Source organism: Molothrus ater, chromosome 1 (genome assembly GCF_012460135.2).
Source record: "Molothrus ater isolate BHLD 08-10-18 breed brown headed cowbird chromosome 1, BPBGC_Mater_1.1, whole genome shotgun sequence".
NCBI classification, from domain to species: domain Eukaryota; kingdom Metazoa; phylum Chordata; class Aves; order Passeriformes; family Icteridae; genus Molothrus; species Molothrus ater.
The window spans coordinates 116,357,246-116,377,385 of record NC_050478.2 but is presented as its reverse complement, the minus strand read 5'-3'; the positions used below and the strand labels follow the sequence as shown (position 1 = coordinate 116,377,385).

General features: G+C 38.3%; 1 protein-coding gene across 1 annotated transcript in view; it reads right to left on the bottom strand.

The window, feature by feature from the left end:
• The window catches only part of CHD7 (chromodomain helicase DNA binding protein 7), a 132,989-nt gene that overhangs the window by 5,069 nt on the left and 107,780 nt on the right, over positions 1-20,140 (bottom strand). The window contains exons 16-36 of the mRNA XM_036406359.2: positions 17,208-17,418; positions 16,533-16,728; positions 16,130-16,297; positions 15,293-15,472; positions 14,971-15,081; positions 14,669-14,874; positions 13,546-13,745; positions 12,796-12,955; positions 9,640-9,729; positions 8,960-9,063; positions 7,439-7,568; positions 7,062-7,134; positions 6,789-6,843; positions 5,846-6,074; positions 5,474-5,682; positions 4,656-5,333; positions 4,098-4,258; positions 2,213-2,440; positions 1,542-1,985; positions 740-961; positions 192-332 (exon numbers count right to left, since the gene is read on the bottom strand). Of these exons, the coding sequence (XP_036262252.1) occupies positions 192-332; positions 740-961; positions 1,542-1,985; positions 2,213-2,440; positions 4,098-4,258; positions 4,656-5,333; positions 5,474-5,682; positions 5,846-6,074; positions 6,789-6,843; positions 7,062-7,134; positions 7,439-7,568; positions 8,960-9,063; positions 9,640-9,729; positions 12,796-12,955; positions 13,546-13,745; positions 14,669-14,874; positions 14,971-15,081; positions 15,293-15,472; positions 16,130-16,297; positions 16,533-16,728; positions 17,208-17,418 (4,196 nt within the window). The remainder of the gene's footprint in view (positions 1-191; positions 333-739; positions 962-1,541; positions 1,986-2,212; positions 2,441-4,097; positions 4,259-4,655; positions 5,334-5,473; positions 5,683-5,845; positions 6,075-6,788; positions 6,844-7,061; positions 7,135-7,438; positions 7,569-8,959; positions 9,064-9,639; positions 9,730-12,795; positions 12,956-13,545; positions 13,746-14,668; positions 14,875-14,970; positions 15,082-15,292; positions 15,473-16,129; positions 16,298-16,532; positions 16,729-17,207; positions 17,419-20,140) is intronic.

Here is a 20,140-nt window from a genome sequence, read left to right as displayed (position 1 = left end):
CACTCAGGTGATTAATATGAACACAACAGAGAGCAAAGAAGGAATTAAAGGAACCAGGTGGCACAGTCCAGTAAGAAAAACTGCTGGTACCAAATTATTAAACTTTTAAAGAGAAAGCTTGGAGTAGAAAACCTGCTTTCCACATGCAAAGACATTATTAAAGACCTTGACTGAAGTAACTCAAGTTTTACCTTCTTTCCATTTCGTTTATTTACAACAGGTACCCTTTCTTCTCCTGTCAAGGTGTTTATATCCAGTTTATTAGGGTTTCGACATCTGTGTCGTTTTTGTTTCGGCTTCTGAAATGGGGAAAACAGCACATCTGCACTCTTCTAGAAAGAAGAGAAATTTATTGCTTTTCATTTCATTTCTTGACAAAAATAACCAATCATGGTACCCCTTCTCACAACAATTTTAAGAAGGGATCCATTACTTTACTCTCAGATTACATTAAAAGAAATTTTTTTTGCATCAGATGAAGAAATTCTACAGAATTTGACAAACGTGGTTCTAACATGCTGTTACATACAAATGTTAAGAAAGGAAAAGCAAATCCAACACCCCAGTGTCACTTGGGTGTGGATAAAATAGGAATGCTGGATAAAGAGAAAACTTCTGTTGAAATGCAAGCTACAAAATCAAATTACTATGCCCAGTGTGAGGGAATTCAGTCTGACCTCTGTAAAACTAACTTTTGTATTCATATAATAGAACAACACTTTTAGAATCACATACTTACTGGTACATAACTTGGCATATCTACAGTGTAAGTAGGATGCAACTTAAGCCATTCAACTAGATCCTTGTTTTTCGGGGCATCCTCTCCCACCAGCCTGGTCCCATCCTCTAGATTGATTACAGGGATGCGAGTGTCTGGGTCTAATTGACCAGGAGATGGAATGTTCCTTGCTGGTAGGGCTTCCATATCTTCTTCAAAAGCTTTGGTCACTTCTGCATCCTCCTGAAAACAATCACATCCATATTAGTCTTCCCTTCACAGGAACACCTGGAGAAATAATTTCAGGCACTGACTGAAATGAAATGTTCAAGATTTTGCATGCACAAGAGTTAATGGGGCTAAATACTCATAATACATAACATAAAGTAGTATCATTGCATCAGGGAATTTTGAAAATTTTACATCCTTGAACAATAAAGAACATAGTGCTAAAGGCAAAGCAGTTTTTTTGCATTTCCTGCACATGTGCTCTGAGATTCTTCAAGACCCTCCCTTTTCAACACATCAAGAAAGACATACTTAAACCTCAAAATGTATATTGTTAGAAATATATTCTGTAAAAGAAGAAATAAAAGTAAGTAATTTTGAAAGTACAAGCTACCTAAAAGTTAGAGTAAAATCTTGATGTGCATATTTTGTTTGGTTCAAAAAGAATTAACAGCTCTAAACAAAGAAAAACCGGCTTGGGAAAAAAACTGTATGTTTCTATTAGGGAGAGTATAATAAGACTTAAAACACATTCAGGAAGTACCACAGACAGAAGAACAAATATGAGACAAAAGGAAAAAGGTTGTGGTCTTACTACAGTCAATGATGTCCGTTTGTTGCTCATAAATAACAGATCAAGCCCTTCTACATTTTTCCTCCTTCCTCTCCTCCTCTTCATGGGTGGTTCTCCATCTATTAAAGAGCCATTTAGTAGATGCCTTGTGGGTGTGCGTGAAAGACCTGCTTGCAGCAGCTCCATTTGAGTTTTAAAGGCATCAGACACAGGTGTGGAGACATTAGGCAAGATAAACTTTGAAGTAACAGATGAAAAATTTGAGGTAGAACTTGTTGCCTCTCGTGAGGCCTTTGATAAATCTACAACCTTTTCTTGTCCATTTTCTGAGACCACCTGAGACTCACGTAACTGGGCAACCATTTCCATAAGATTTCTCCTCTTGGCAGCTCTCTCAGCCTCAATTTCAATCTTTCTTCGTCTCCTCCTCCTCTGACGTGGAACTGATAAATTGAGTGCATCTTCCTAATAAAAAAAAAAGCGTTTCCAAACATTAGCAAAGCTCTGTTTGCTATGCTGAGTTAAAAACAAAACTCCAAACCCATAACTCTAAAAAAAAGGCTTTCATTTTATTCAAAGAAACACTTTTATGTTTTTCCTATTTTATTCATGCTGCTTTATTTTCTATTATGCAAGAGAAGCTCAGGCAAGATAAAATGTTGTATGCAAAAAAGAGAATGCTGTAGCCTTGCCTTTGATAACTGAGGAGAAGCAGTGAGATCTTCGCTGCCACTGACGCTGGCTTGACCAACCATGGAGAGCTCTGCAAAGCTCCTTTTCTGTAGAGGGCTGTCCACAGCTGTTGGAGTGTACCCAGGTATGAGCCCCTGGAAATCAAACATCTGGCGCCTATTTACTGGCCACTTCCCTTTCAGCACTGCCTCACAGATGTTGTCTAATCGGTTGATCATTACTCGGTCCTGCATAAAGGAAAAGTATGTAATGAACCCTCGGTGTAAACGTCATCTTTTAAACTCAAATGAGTCTTATGACACAGTCCAGTTTCCATAGCTTAAGGAAGACATTCAGCAACAACTGTTCTTGCATGCTAGGAATAAACTGATCACCTTGCAAGACGCTAACACAATTTTGTAGAATAATACCTTTTAAAAGTTGCATTTATATTGTGAGGGGAAGGAGAAAAGACAGACAAAGTTTTCTGTATGACAATGCACTAATTGAAAAATTTAATAGAAACTCACTGTTGTTTTACAAAACTTCAGTAGTTAGAAACATCAACAGTTAGGAAGGGAAAATAAACACATCTGCAATCAGTATATTAAAGCTGCAGTTCTCAAGATCCAAGAGGCTGGATCTGCAATTCTGTCCTAGGAAGTGGATCCTCATTAGCGTCACTATTAATAAAGTTCAACATTATGAAACGGGCACCAACCTAGGGACATCTAATGAATGTCAATTTTCATTCCACGCCCATTATCACTTCAAATTTCACTGAAGCGTGTACACTAAAAATCTCTAATTATGTTTATTAGTCTACTTATGCTGAACCTATACTGATGAAGGATTTTCTGTTCTACTTTCTACTTTCACACTATGACTGGAATAAGATTTTAGCCCATGTTTCCAAAATACATGCTGAAAGTAGAGAAGATGAACATTATTTGATTTTTTTCCATTTCAGTATTCAAGCACATTCCAGACTAGCCTGTCTGAAGTAGTAGAAACTTTGGGACTCTAAGAAATACTGCTGGTTAGGGAATATGAGCATTCATATATGAATGCATTTCAGCTTCCTGAAAAGCAAAACAGTGCAGAAGCCACTAGCAAATCTCAGCAGCTGCAACAGACTGCTTGCTTTCCCCAGAAATAAGCCTATTAAGAGCAAGGTCCTCTTGCCCTGCTACCCCCTTCCCCCTCCCTGCCCCAACCAGATGGCTCTGTTATGGTGATTAGTAAGCTTAAGACTATTATTACTTTATTTTTCTCTCTCCCCTTACTGCAAAGGAGAGTACTAAATTAAGTATGGATTTATTACAAGGTTACAGTTTTGTATTTTTAAAAGCATTTTATATTAGATAATTTTTGCACTGTTACCAAAATAAGATACAGCTTTATTCTATCTAAAACTGCTGCTTATGTTTGCAGGATACCTTAATACAATTACATCTGTCAATATTACATAATGGCTTAGATCATGTAGGTCACCAAAACTCTTCCCTACAATCTCCTCACCCCAAAATAAAAAGGTGATCTTTTAAAGTCTCTGCAGATTGCTCTGCAGGAAAAACTCATAATTCAAAACTTTATAGTGGTGCAAGAGGTGGGACTCTGCTGACAAAAAGTTATGGACCCTATGAAGAGTTCATGTCTGCCAGCAATCCATTGTTTTACTAAATGACACTATTTTACAAAAAAAAAGGAGCAATTTCTTTCATTTCCACTGCTAGTTTGTATGAGCTTAAAGAAAAAAGTGCCATCCCACAAAACATTCACAGAAAAAGGTCCCTTGCCTGCCAGAAGTGCAGTACCACACAAAGCTCACTGTTACTTTTCAAGCACATTTCTCATATTTTACTGAAATTAAAAGACATACATGTCTTTCCACCCCTAACCAACCTTAGGCCAGAATGAGAAGGCAAATGTTCTCTCATGAAGCAGCTGAACCACAGAGGGATCCCCGTCTTCCATGTAGAATCCATCACGTGTTTCATCCCTTGCGGTACTCATAGAGGCATTGCTTTCTTCATCAAAATTCTTACCCTGAGAAACTGCTCCTGCTGAATAACAATCATGACCAGGCATTAACATCGAGTGTCTACCCAGCTAGATAAGCTAAGGCAACCAGGCTTGACACAACATTTCTAACTCGGGCTTTTGTTCAGTAATTACTACAGCAGAGCCCCAGCCTTCCACATTTGGCACAGAGACCATGCTTATTGACTCAGTGAGCTTTCCCGGAAATCATCCCTTGTGGGGGAATACCCTGCTGATGCTGGATGGTTCTTATGAAAGCTTATTTAGCCACCTGATATGTGGAAGGGCAGAGAAACTGCTGCATGCAGCCCATCCCATACTCAAGAATGGCACCCTGTGTGCCACTTACTAGCTGGCATGAGCTACAACAGCTGTGGGGCTTGTGCTAAGCACACAGAACTGATCTGACCAATGTATTACCTTCAGGTTGGGAGGATTCTTCTGATTTATCATCATCTTCCAGTTTCTCTTCTTCATCTTCTTCTGAACCTTTCTCAGAAATAGATTTTGGATCTACATCTGTATTCATTTCTATGTCTTTCAATTCACATTTAACAGAGCCAGGCTCAGCCTCAGCATCACAGTCTGGTTTAGTGTCCTTATCTGTAGTATCTGTCTCCTCTTTGATTTCAGATTTTTCTTTGGCTGCTGGATTTTCAGACCCTTCAACTTTAGACTCTGTTGGTTCTGTAGTCTTTTCCTCTTGTACTGGTGTGGATGGGACAATTGGGGGTGTTTGACTGCAGCCAGCACCCAGAGGGTTTACAGAAGACACAGTATTTGCATTACCCGTCCCTCTGTTTTGAGCAAAGTTTTTGTGAGCCTCAAGAAAAGAGAGTTCAGGATCATTCAGAATGTGATAATCTGTCCTACTGACTCCATGTTTAGCAGCACCAATCAGTAAGTCTTTATCATGTTTACCACACTCCCACCACTCTGGAAGGTCCAGACTTGGCTGGCAAAGCTTTAGCCTCTCCCCCAGCTGCGGGTGATGGAGGACCTGTTCGCGGATCTTGCGCAGCAGCTCGATGCGATATAAAGTTCTAGAAGCACGCTCCTCTGTGATCGGCTCAATCAGCGTGGAAAGATCAGGAGGCTCTGCAAGGACACCAAGTTGTGCTGTTTAACATGGATTGAATGCACACCCATTTCAAAATCCTTACACCTGGGCATGAAGTTTCAACAGTCCCCTGGTATCACAATATTCATGTTGATTTCCAGAGTCAGTTTAAACTTACCATCATCTGGTTTGACTGGCATTCGGCACACTCGTCTACACATATTCACAAAGCCATTAAAATACTTTTCCAAGCTTTCATCCGATTTTTTGTCAAGCCTGGCAAATGCTCTGAATTGATTCCACTCAAACTGATGTTTTACAGGATCAAAAATAACTCCAAAAGTAGACACCACACGATAAAAATCTGCTTCTTCTCTTCTTGTCCATCTAGTCAAGGAAGAAGCAAGAAAAGTGAGGCCACTGGATAGATAAGATTCCAAACACTTTTAGAAGCCCCAAAACCCCTTTATTCTTTCAAAACAAAAGAGCTGTATGGGTGACACACAAGCTCAAATAAGATTTAAAGAAAGATTATCACCAGGAAACTCACTTTTGTCGTTTCTCAGTTATTATGGCTTCCCTTTCTGCCTCCAGTGCCCTCACTTCTTCTCGAGGCCGACGTCTCCTGCGGTCAGTCTTCATTAGTGCCTCTTGCCTCATTTGTTGCCTTTTATAGCTGCGCTGATAGGCAGTAATGAGGCGACGCAGACGGGTAGTCAGGGTTGAAGTGTTGGGCCAGTAGAGTTGCCCTAACTCAGCATTGCTTTCACTGTGCTTGCCTAGAGAACAGAGAAGTATTTGCACTGCAAAACCAACACTAAACATTTCAGTTTCTATGGCTATAACTGGATTTCTGTTTTATCAGATAAGAACATGTGCCTCTAATACTGGTGCATAATGAATTAGAAACAGGCTAACTATTGGTAAGAGGTAGAAAATAGAATGAAACCATCCAACTCTAAGAACTCAGAAATGCTTGTAAAGCATTTAGAGATAACCATCAAGCACTATGATTCAATGTTTGAATGCAAACATATTATGAACAGTGTAAGTATTTAAATTAATGCAATGCATCTTTAAATACATTACTAAGAAGATCATTCTGCCTCTGAGGAAACACCTATGCTTATCATTTCCCACTTTATTATTCTCACTTAAACTTGGCAATTTTCCTCCATACTGAGGAAACAACGTATTTGTAACTTCCAAGATTATATCGGCAAAACCATCAACGGCTGCATTATGAAACATCCGGTCTTTATCATCACCGTTTCTAATATGTAATTAGAAATCCAGAGAACCATAATGTGGATTTTTCAAAGACAGTATGTAATTGTTTTGAAAAATGTGAAGCATGAAGAGATTTGGCAGCAAAAAGCTTTCTGCGGTATTGTCCCAAAACATCTCCTATCCCCTCATGTGGTAATATAAACAGTCCACCTTTCACTAAACGATCCCTTTTTGCTTTTTAAATTTTTTTGCTATAGACTTACTTGGGTGTAATTCTATGGACTCCTCTTTGTCTTCTGGAGGTGAGTTTGCGAATTCCTTAGGGAGAAGACAGAAGTTATTTTAGCTTTCAGTTTTGACCATATGTCATAATTTGAGAAGAAAAATATGTCATCTCTCAAACACAGCAGCAAACAATCTTTGTAAGGAGTGTTTATCCAGTAGCTCTCAAACTTACAAAACACACATTAAAATAAATATGGAGAACCGGTTGTAGTTGTACATATTTGTAATTAGAGAAAATTGGGAGCTCTTACATCAATTTCATCCTTGAAGGGAGTTCTGGTTGGCTTATATTCTGGATCTTCATCCTCTCTGTCGAATTCACCCCTATAAAATATTTTTAAAATATTTTCAAGAAAAATACTTGTTTTGAGAGGGGGCTGATTTGAGAGGTTTTGAGAGGGGGCTGATTTTCTGGACAAAAGCAAAAAAGCTACAAAAGCCATCAGTATGGTGTACCAAGTTACACATTTGTATTTCATGCTCAACTGTGTAAACAAATCTATGTACTTTGTACATCATACGATCACTTCATATCCTCAGGCAACATGTAAGTATAATATGACATATGAACCCATGCCAACATATACAATGCTGATAAAGTTTATTAATTTTTTCATGTCCTCCTTACCCATCACCGCCATCTGCTAACATGTCTGTCCCTCTCTGTTCAGCAGCTATGGCCTTTGCATCAGGCATGCCAACCCGTTCCAGAAAGCACAGTGCTGGATCAGCTCTCATAGAATTGTACTTCTCATAACCTGTGTGCAGAGTGGGAGACAAATGCCTTTTTAAAAGCTATGACCAGCTGTGAATAGAACAGGTCTAGGCAGTAGAAGTACAATTTTCTGGATTCATTTATTTATTATTAAATAAAACAAAGGCGCTATCGCCATGCTGGAAACATTTAATTAATATTAAAAAATTGTTCATGTTGGTGAATTACAACAGCACAGAAACATTTTCCCATCAATAACATTAACACACATAAGATTTTGAAGAAAGCATCAAATTTCATGTTGTTATAAAGTAAAGTAAAAATCTTTCACAAGTGAAAAACTTCTTAAAGTTTCCTTTATGACTTTCACAGTGGTTCTTGACATTCAATACTGGCCAGTGGAAACACGCAGCCGCAAACAGGAGCGCACACACACACACACAGACACACAGACACACACACGTATTTTCAATAGCTCCAGCCCTGCTGGAACCCTCAATATAGGCTGCAAAAATGCTGCATACATGGGTTATACGTAAGGCCAACGAACCTGTCTTATTAGGTTTAGGATGATGCATGTCAGTAAGATGACACTGTTCCCTCTATGGTTTTCAAACTGCTGTTTGCTTTTTTACTGCCCAAGTTGACTAGATGGAAAATGGCAGATCCCAACAGTGCACTGCAGGAAAATGATTTTTAGACTAGACTTGCCTCAGCTGAGCCCACAACACAGAGCTGCTGTACATAGGCAGAACAGCACAATTCAATTAGGATTTGTACTACAACACACTGCTCCTAACTGCTGTAGAGCCTCAAGCCAAACTGTAATCATGAAAGGTTTTATAAGCCATCATTCTCCCCTTTAGTCAGGCTGGGCTGCTGAGAATACCTCTGCGACCTCCAGAGAATTGGGATTATAATCAGGAATCGCTCACTGTATATATCATGCCAGCTCTGCATCCCCAGCCTTTCAAAGTTAACAAGGCTGCATCCCACTCAAGGGAGCCGGGAGTTCTCAACACTGACATTTGTGAAATATTGCTTGGAACAAAGCCCAGGAGGCACTTGTACAGATTAATAGCAGAGGTTAAGCCCACCGTCCACTTTGACACTGGTTGGCAGAGTTAGCAAGTGAAGCAGTGCTGGAAGCAAAGTTTATGGAGATCTATCTAACTATTTGGCTATTATTTAAACAAATATGGCTTTGTTTTATTTACAGCCAAGAAAGTAATGTTTTCTTCTCAAATGTTCTGCAAACATTTAAAAACAGCATCTGATATTTACAGCTCATATTAGGTTTTTAATGCAGGCAAGAAAAAAGGGAGATACAAGCCAACAGTTCTTTGGAACAATACTTGTTAATATTATGACTGAACAGTCCTACACGCTGAAAGCTTTACAACTGAGTTTTGTTGAGAGTGAGACGCCACTTACCGTGTTTAAATACTCCAATTAAAAGGGATTTATCTGCCTCCTTATCCCACCAGTCTGCAGGAACTTCGGCATGGAATGGCTCAGGTATCCATACATCTACTTCACTGTGAACACAGCATTATACACATTCTCAAAGGTATTACTCGACAAAGATTAAAAAAAAAAAAAAAACAAACCATCCTAAAAAAATCCAAGTGTTTTATGCTGCTCTGTAAATATAAATTTTGAGCTGGAAAACCACCCCAAAACCTAATACAGAAACTGAAATACTCTTAAAAATAATTAGGATGGTTAAACAAACAAACGACAAAAAATAATTAATCAACCAAAAAAACCAACAAAAATACTGCCCCCCCCCCCCCCCCCATTAGGCTATTTTGGGAGTCAAATGGTTATCTAAATATGATTCATTTAAGGTCTTAGTATTTTTTTAATTTTTTTAATTGAGATAGACTAATCCCTCAATATTAGCAGAGCTGCAAATCCACTTCTGTCATTTCCCGCATCGTTTCCTCCCCCAGGAAAATGACCCACTGCACTTCATAAAACAGTTCGGTTGCTTGAGAACAGACATACAAGAGATAAAGTGTGACCACCTTTAAACGCTGCATTATTATAGTATGTGTACTTTACAAAAGCCAGAGTCATAAAGCAAAAAATAAACCTGCACTTGCACTAACCTTGAGTCAGCACCCTCTAAGATCTTGTCTGCTTGGTCCCCTATAACTTCTTGTCGTAGATAGTAGAGCATGCGGACACGCAGCAGGACCCTGGAGAGGAAGGCAGAGGGGGGAAAAAGTTCTTAACTTCAGGACTGTTTGCCAACAGTGGCTTTTGGCAGCTGCTGCTGTTCATCCATCATCCTGCCAAGGCTGATTAGCCATGCTGTATGGTAGGCTTGAAGCGTGACAGATGGTGGCACATAATCACCTCTGTGTGGTGCTTTCTGCTGGCTTCCAACAGGCCTGCCTGGCAACTGCTTACACTGCACAGAGAGGGACCCAGCTCAGCCCGGCCCCGGCGCATTTCATTTAGTTCTACCTAGTGCAGCTTGTGAAGTTTAGACACGTACTCTACCACTGCCTCTGAAGTATTGAAGCAAGTTTGTAAACAACTGAGCAGATGGCTTTCAGTAACTGTTCTGCTTCATTATCTCATAAAATTTCCTCAGCTGCTGCCTTAATACCATTTTTGGAAGCACATCAGAAGTTGTAGGAATAAACGAGATATAAAATCTGGTTTTACTACCTTACAATAAACCCTCAATATGGAATGTCAGGTTTTTCAGATTATACAACTTTTTGCTTCTGAGAATGGGGGGGAAAAATAATCCCCCATTTCCCTTGGGAGATATTAACTATTTTTACTCTTTATAGTTCAAACTGCTATTACATTTTACCTATGCACAACCTAACTGTTACAAGGAAGTGAAAAATCTTCGTTGCCAAGTTTATTTTTCCCCATTTCTGCAATACTGCAGACATTTTTGGAAGCGCTGTCAGGTGTTATGGTCACACTCAAAGCTGGCAGGAGAGAGAATGGCAGACTGGCTTTTCAAGGAGACTAGAAAAGAGGTCATTTCGGTAGAAAAAGTATCTACCTGAAAATAATCTTGCTCTCCTATGTTTGCCCAATTCAGGGCACCCCCTGCTGCCTAGTTCATGAAGTAAAACCAGTACCAGCTAAAATGGAGATTACTCAACCTGCCCTCTCACTGTACCCAAATTCATCACAGCAACTGTTGAATTACTGCTGCTCCTGAACAGCAAGGGTGACCAGGGAAGCAGTAATCTGATCACCCACTTGCATGAAAAATTTAGACCACCACCAGTTTTGAGAGGTCCTTGTTAGAGATCAGATGCAACTAGAGCAATACCCGGTTTCACACGTGTTATTCAATCAAACCTCGGAAGAGCAGGGATGTGAATGAAGGTCATGTCTGCAATTCAAAACATGTCAGACATGCTTCTTTCTGTATGCACAGTAACTGGGACCAGTAAGGTGTCCCTGCTCCCTGTGTGGCTATGTAAATAAGCTGTTGAGGGTCTCTATCATCTTAGTATTAAGCAATAACAGCTGTTACATCAAGCCAAAGAGGAGAAGCACGAAATAAAACCCAAGATAAACCAAAAACCAGAGGCTCTTTGCACCTTCCAGGAGTCCTATGCATTAAACCAGCATATATGCTGCTTAAGAAAAGGACACCAATTCTTAAAAAGCCAACTTCAACTGGTACCTTTTCAAGGAAATTACTCAGATTATTAACTGGCTCCACCTCTGTTTGATTTTACCTGTGCTAAAAACATGTGGCTTCTACAATTCATTTAGTCCTGGTGAATCTGGGAAGTGAAGGAAAAAGATAGCAACTGAAAACATTCTTGCATATTTACCAGTCTTCCCAGTCCTTGCAGTTGTTCTATTGTATTATTAAAACGGTATTTAAAAAATTAAGTCAGATCTGCAAACTGATATAGCAAGTAATGAAGACATGTTACCTGAGAGATTAAAATAATGTTACAGGAAAGAATTTTATTACTTTAAGAGTAAGTGAAATGTAATAACAGACCTGAGTAACAGTTCAGAAAAATCAGAAAGCCGTTTATTTGGAAGTGCACTCACTAATGTAATTCTATGAGTATCTGTTGTCATCAGCTAAGAATTAAGCTTGGTTAGCATCTGGAAATGAGCTAATAAACCCCTTAAATGCCTTTTCTCCTTCACATCACACCCCCTATTGACAGCCCACAGGTACTTTTCAAATCAATAGTATCTTTCCACTAAACAGCATTAATGAGACCCAATACATATTCAAACCACAAAAGTAATGATGACCTTTCAGTAACACAGCATTACAACTGCATGATTATATATCTACAATGAAGAATAGAAATTTAAAAACAAAACCAAACATCCCAAAATCAATCAACCACGTTTCCAGCTCTAAACCAAGGTATTTTTGGGACAAGGTTCAGTGCCTATATGGAGAATATAGTAAGCAAAACTGAGATGGCATCAAAGAAAGCTGACACAAAAATAAGATACTATAAAACAAAAGCCAGAAAATATGCAAGGAAGGTTCTTAAGAGACATTAATGAAACAATAAAACATTATATACCTTTATCCCCAAAAGCTTTTGGTTTAGTAACATGTTTAGAATTTCAAAAATCAAATCAGGACAAATAAATTCAGATAACAGAGTTTGGTGAGGAATTTCATCTCAAAGGAGAAAGAATAAATATTCTGTATATTTATTACATATTATATTATTGCCTATTTATATAGATAATTTATATATATTATATATACATAAATATTCTCTGAGGAGAGCAAGAGAGTAAAGGAGAGAAAGAATAAAGAGAAAATATATGCCACATATAGGTGAATTACTACATGAAACTCCTGAAATTAAGGACTGGATATATGAGTTTAACATCTATGGAACAGAACTTTAAATACCAGCCTGAGTGACTCCATAAGAAGGTAAGAAACAAACAGCTTTTATTTAAAGATAGCCAATTGTCAAGTGAAATAGACTTAGTGTAGGACGATAGTCTATACTTTCTATGGTAAAAAAATAACCTTATCTGATTCCATTCTTATTTAATAAGAAGAGAATAATTTTCTTCAGAACTGTGCTGATCTGTCACAAAGAGCTTACACAAGTGTCCAGATATCTCTTAAGATGATTATCCCCAAATTAAAAAGTAATAATAGCCTTTACATCCTCATAAATGTCCCTGTGTTCTATCAATATATCCAAAGTTGTGGACTTTTCAAAAGCATGTAGTTTTAAAAAAATCCCAAACCTCTAAATGAAACATTTATTAGTACTTACTTATTACAGTGATGTTTAAGATGTTTCCTATAGCTGTCTTCTTGAAATAATACATCTGGATTACAGGTTGTGAGCCAATCAGCATCTTGCAGCATTGGCTGTGAACTCTGGGCTTTTACTTTCTTCCCTTTCCTCCCTCTGGGCACTGGTGCAGACAGACCTAGAAAACCCCCAATATTTCTTACACAACTGGAATAGAAAAACTCTCACCCCAAACAACATTACAAACATACGTTTAAAGCTAAGTATTCATTACTTTGAGGGCAACACAACCACCAAAAACTGAACAGCAACATGACTCAGTACAGAAAATTGCAAGTAACAAAATCAACCAAAACTTTCATGCAAATTTAGGTGTGAAGATTTCAAAAATTCAGAGTGCTAGCCAGAAAATGGTGTTATATAAATATTTCTTGTAAAAACTCTCATGAATCTAAATGGCCGTAAGGAAACAAGCTTTCTGATTAATGACAATTTAAAAGAGATTAAATCCAGCAGTAGGTGCCAGCAAAAAATAATGCTGGAATATCTGTTTAAAACCAATTTAAAGGAAAGAGAACTGCATTCTACAAAGTGTCTGAGGGAGACTTCCCCTTTAAGTACAGACCAAGTCAAAGCCCACCTTACTCATAAAATCTGACAAGATCCTACAACATGTCAGAATGGCTATAGTTTAAACCAAACACATAGCACGACTGAAGCAATTCTTTCCTATTTACTAGCATCATTATTTGATTGTGGTAGACATACCGGAATGATTAACCAAAGCTCGAGTTTGCCCATCTGCAGTTGGAGTGATCAGATCCCAGATGAAACTTTTGATATTTTCATCCCCTTTGTAATGATTAAGACAATACACCAGGATAGTCCGGCAGATGGTTTCCACATCTTGCTCTGTTAGCTGACGTTTATAGCGCCCATGTGAGAGGATGTCAGTCCACCGACCCCAGCTACAAGAAAAATACGTTCAATACAACAGCCGGGGTACTGGTATTTTAATTTGTGACTTTCAATTCAACTCCTGGTATCAAGCAACTTGGGACCTCCTGTGTTAGTGCTAATGCATTTTGCATCTGCAGGTTATGTCAGGGAATCAAACTTCCAGCACCAAAGAGTTAAGAATGTTTATTTTACAGAACAGGCAATAAGTTCACTGCTCGTAAAGCTGCAATTGAACTACACTCAAATTAATAAAGTACATATGTTTAACTCTAAAGGTCCCAGTAAGCTACAAATAGCAAACTCAACCAATCCCTACAATCATGGGATTTGAGGAACAATTCCTACTTTGAACCAGAAACCTATTACTAGCAACTTTTGTACACTAATTTCTAAAAATAAAGACGGTCATTCTGAAGGCCACCATGTTAGAAGTCAAATATAGCTACCTGCTTGCAGAGAGATAAAATTCAAATTAGCACACTCAATGGGGAAAATATCAAGTATCTTAATGTAAGTGGTGACAAAGTCTAGATTGACTGTTGATTTCAAAACCACTTTGTTCTTTACAAATACACTATTATTCTCTTCAACACTTAGAAAAGAGAGGTTGAAACTCATTAAGTCAAGAATTCTTTACACTGAGAAACCAGAAAGAAATATTCTGTCATCACAAAACCACTTATCTTACCAGTGAGCTCATAGCCATCTGTGACACACTCAGATACTTTAAACTAAGTAACACATATAAGTGCAATTTATATATATAGCAACCAAAACCAAATCTGACTGGCATGTATAAGCATTATACAGTATGATGGTATACAGTATGATGGCATGTGAATGTGTCCAAGAGAAGGATGAGTTATTTACTATATATAATTTATTTTCAGGTCCTTAGCCACAATTAGTATATTCTATTTGCATATCTTACCCATAAACCAACAAGTTCTTCTCCACCCTGAAACATTCACTTCTTGCATAACCTTGTGATTTGTCCTGAGGCCTACGGGGCTTTGTGCTAGGCTTTTCCTCAGAATCACTTTCCAGGTCTGAAAACTCCATCAGCTCATCCTCTTTGACTGCACTGTAGAGTCTGGTTTGCTTCCTTACTCGTGGTGTATCAATAACTAGGTTGTTCTAAAATTACAGGAAAAATGTATAAATTTAAGAGGGGACGGAGGGGGAGGAGAAAATCTTCAATTTAATTGTACTAGAAAGAGTTATAAACCTTACCCTTCCATTTAGAGCATCGATATCCAGCTCAGCTTTCTTTGCCCACTTCTGCCAGAAATTAGGGTCATCCAAAGAAATATCTGTCCTGTTCCCAGATGCAACAAAACTAGCCTAGTAAAAGTAAAAGCAAGTGGATTGATTTCTTAACTGTATGCTACAAAAAATACCTGTTTTTCACAAGCAAATACAATACTTAGGAAGAAGCAGTATCAAGAAAGAGACGAGTACACTAAAAAAATAAATTTACACAGAAGGCAATTTAATATACTTCCATCTATTCTGGTCACGTTTTATTCATTTTCCTCTGAATGTCAATGCATACCTTTGCAAATGTTGAGCCTTTTCCTTCAGATTCAATAGTAATTGTGTGTGTTCTCCTTAAGAGAATCTGATCTATATCCTCTTCACAAAACTTAGACCCTTCATCTTCCTCATCCATCAGAGCACCATATGCCCCCTTTCGAAGAAGATCTTCTATTTCTTTTTTAGATAGCTGTTGCACCTGTAACACATAAGAGGGGTTACAGTTTTGGGTTTTTTTGACACCAGCCAATGTGTTCATCTGACAGCAAAATCAGATGGATCATCCTCGTATTTGGCATTTTAAGAACTGAAACTCTACGATAATGTGGTCATGGTCAATTAAACATTCATACTGAAATCACCTTTTAAAGAAGAATACAAACAACAAAATTCTCAGGGTGAAGTTATGTGAGTGGTTTAAACGACTTAATAATTCATTGTCACTGAATCCCTTTAGCTTTGATGACTGCTAAACACCTCCTGGGAGCAGATGTAACTTACTAACCTGATGAAAAAGGCTAAAGCAAAGTAAGTCCCAAAGCAAAAAGCCTACACCAGCAAAAGCTAACTAGAAGAACTCCATAAAGTGTCAGGATCAACATAATATAAAGGGTGGAACGATGAGAATGGATCAGGATTGAAGGAACATGACTCCACTTGCCCCCTTTTGCAATAAGTGAGCCATTAGATAGGCTGAGCCAGTTCATGGAGCCAATGCCCTTATTTAACCCGACTAAACTATCAGCCACACTCCATCTGAAAACCACTGTTCTCTAGCTAAAACACAAACAGGCAAGCAAAGTGTAACACCTTCATAGCATTTGTTGATAATGCATCTTAAAAAACTATTCCTTACCCCATTTGTGGCATTTTCTCTTCCGCTCATAGATTGTAGCACAGCCTTATCAAGGCCCAGCTTCAGGCTAGCTTTGTCAAACATTTCCCTTTCATAAGAATTCCTTGTTATCAACCTGTAAATTTTCACTGATTTGCTCTGCCCTATTCTGTGACATCGTGCTTGAGCCTGAAGAAACAAAGGCAGATACTCAGTTACGGGTTACAAATGGAAGAAAAAAGAATTTGAAATAACCAATAGAGAGAACATACTTTAAAAGTTTATTTTTTTTCAATATAAATAATATTGTTTATGCTTTCAAGAGAGCAATAACAGATAATTTCTCTGGTAGGTGAAGAAAATTTCACAGTAAAAAGGCAAAGAAAAATTTAATTTTCAATAAAATCATCTCTTGTAATATTACCTGGAGGTCATTTTGGGGATTCCAGTCTGAATCAAAAATGATGCAGGTATCAGCAGCAGTAAGATTAATGCCCAAACCTCCTGCCCTTGTACACAGCAGGAAAACAAACCTATCAGAATCAGGTCTTGAAAACCTGTCAATAGCTGCCTGACGCAAGTTCCCTCTCACTCGACCATCAATTCGTTCGTAAGGGTACCTGAAAAAGAGATGCATTATAGGGATTGCTTAACTGCAATGGCTCTGCTTCTTTAAAAGAATATGCCATTAAAAACAACAAAGACAAATATGCTTCTATGGGGTTAGAAGAACTACAACAAACTAAGAGACTAACTTAATCAGAAAAGACATACTACTTTGTCTCTTTCTTTGGTAAAGAACAGACTTTGACTATAAGGTATTTGATAAAAATTTAGGCCTGAACTAAAAAACTCTAGAGCCACCAAAACATTTAACTGAGAGGTTTAAAGCTCTCCATATGAGGTCATTTTGTTTTCATTCAAAAGAATGGGCTCAGTACTTGCAACCTCCAGGTTTGCTCTTTCCCTTAAGTCAGATCACTATAGAAAACACTGTTTTAATTTCTTCCCTTTCTATATGGATTACTCACAGGTTAAATGCAGTGGTCACAGAGGAAGGCACAGTTTATTTATAATTGTATTATATTGTTGCTCTCACCGTCTTTGAATGAGGTAGTCTTCCAGTATGTCCAAGCAGCGCACCATCTGGGAAAAGATAAGCACCCTGTGGCCACCAGCCTTCAGTTTTGGCAGCAGCTTGTCAATCAGTACGAGCTTGCCAGCAGCCTGGATCATTGCCTGGAGCTGAAAATCTGGAGAGTCGGCATTGTGTGTTTCTTTAAACTCTTCCAAAATTTTCTCTTCAGCACCTGCAAAGATTGGACAGCAATACATGAACACTGCAAAGGGTTTTATTAATAAACAATGAGCTCGCCTTCAATACCCTATAGAAACTGCAGGAATGTTTTAAGCACTATGTGAACAAACATTTATAAAAAAAATAAACATTTATAAAAAATATTAAGCTTAAATTTAAAGCAAACAGATACACAAATACAGCACAAATAAAACCTAGCTCTGAGAATTCATTCTTTTTTTTCCTCTTTTGAACAATACTAAACTCTTTCCTAAATAAATGCATAGAAATATTGACACACACAATTCAATGAAAAAAAAAATGAAAAAAGGTGAAAAAAATTAAACATATTTCAACTAATAAAATGGATTTTTTTTTCTTTTTAAAAATGTAACATGAAAGAAAACAATGTGTTGTTTCTACAGGAAAATACAAGGGACGCAAATCACATTTAATATCTGCCTCTAAAATCAGCCTTAAACATTCACATGACCTGATCCTGCTCCTTTCATTATTAATTTTAAAATAAAAATCCAAACAAAAACACGGGGGCAGAAGCAGCTATGAAATTATTATTTTACCTTCTATTTAGTTTTTTCTCACTGAATGTTTTTTTTTTTTTGTTCAGTTTGATGAAGCTATCCAATGTATTTATTCTTTCCAGCATTAGTCAAAAGTTCTCTCTTGCCACTCACTTTGCCTATGAATGGTACGCACAGCAGCAACTATTTTCTTGTTCTGCTTAGTATTGGAGGACTACAGACCAAGTTCAAGCTTTCTCTTCAATCTCTCCTATGCTTTTATTCCATTTTTAAGTCATTTCTACAAGGTGGGCAATTCCAAGAACTATCAGATTGCCAATCTTGGCATGTAAAATGTTAGGAATCTTTGTTCTAAGCTTATTTTACTCCCAAAGAAGCCCTTTTTTTGAGCCATCCTTTTTTCCCCTCTGCTTTTCTTTTTGGCAACAAAACGTAGTTTATAAAATATTTCTAGTTTGTCTTATATTCAGCTTCAATACTGCTTTTGAATAGCACAAGGCAAGATGGAAGGGTTGGGGGGAGGGGGAAGAACAGCTTACTGCCAGGCTTCTGCTGAGCATCCCTGTCTCAAATCCCAGCTCTAAGGAGATGCCTGTAAACAAACACGGAACGTGCCCTGGCTGTGCGAAGGCTGGTTCAGTGCCTGCTGTAACGCGGTGCCTGCAGCAGATCCCTGACAGCTCCGTGCTGCTCCTGAGCTCACACCGCTCCCTTTCACAGAACCCCACGGACTCAAGATGTGACCGCATTTCAAGAGAGTTTTACATCCCTGGATTTTCCTGATCTGGACTCCCTGGATCATCTTAAAGGTTTGCACATAAGGAAAGTAAGCCCAAATGAAATGAGTGTAAGCAGACACTCAAAGTTCCCTTCATTCATATCACTGCCCATCTTGGTAACACGGGCAGAATTTTGGGCAGTAAATCTCCGATTCTGTACTGAACTTTGGCAATTCCAGGATACAGCAGGCTGTCAAGCAGCTCCCATACAGTAATTTCAGTCATCTTTCCAGGTTACAGCAATTATTTCTGACTCAACTGTGATATCCAGATGTAAGTTTCACTACTGTGAAGCAAGCCAATTTGCAAGAACAGCATCTGCAAAAGCAAACCCCACCACAACAAACCCACAATCTGGTCTATTGAATGGTGAATCTACAGTATCAGAGCTTGGTCACACCAAGACCCAAATCCAGTACAGATAACTCCAAAAATCTGTTCTTTCAATAACTCTGTCCTAGCTAAATCTTGTAGAAGACCAACCTTTTTTTTTTTAATTCCTACTTCAATTGCAATTACGCCATGTCCACTGAGCAGCCTGTTACCCAAAAGTTACTTGATGCAGTACTTGCAGGTCTGTAAAATTACTTCCTATTCTAGCTGATATTTAGCAGGGGATGAAAGGAAAGTATTTGAATGTGTGCTTGGTCAGTCAGGGAAAGCTCCACTTCTACTCTTCATTAGGAGAGGCTTCCAGGGCTCAAGAGGGCACAACAAACAAGAGTAAGGAGCCTTTCTGGTGGTCAACACTAAGATGTGTAACTAGAGAGGCATTCCCCACTGCTGGTTCTTGGAGATAGAGAGAGGAACAATGTATAAATACTTGAGAATGGTTGCTATGGAGAAAACAAGGAGTCCAGCCCTAAGAAAAATGACAGACAATGCTTTACCCAAGCTGACTGGAGAATACCCAACATGCTGTAACTACTTCTAGAAGCCTACTCCTAGTCTCAGCAGAACATATCCATCAATCAAGAAAGAAAAAACCACCCCACTTTACATTCAACTCCTACCACACTACTTCCATCATATAGCCTTAACTGAAGTCATATAGAAGACTTGTTTGCAACTCTTACACAAAACAAAACAGATTCAAATGTTCAAATAAAAATGCTTGTTCACAAACCCCACAAACTGGGAAGAAAATGAGGATTCAGAGACACTTTTATAAAAGCAGTTAAGCTTAGAAAACAGAACTTGCTACTGCAAGAAATCATTCACCAGGAGAATACTAGGCAACCTTAAGTACCCGCACTGCAAAAACAGAGCAGAAATAAAATAAACTTGTGCCATTTCACTAACTACAAAGTTGTTAAATTTCAATCAGCAAAATATAACCTTGGGCTCAGATGACTACAGCATGTAGGAGGTATTTTCTGCCCTAGAACTACAAAGAATGTATTTGTTTAGTTCC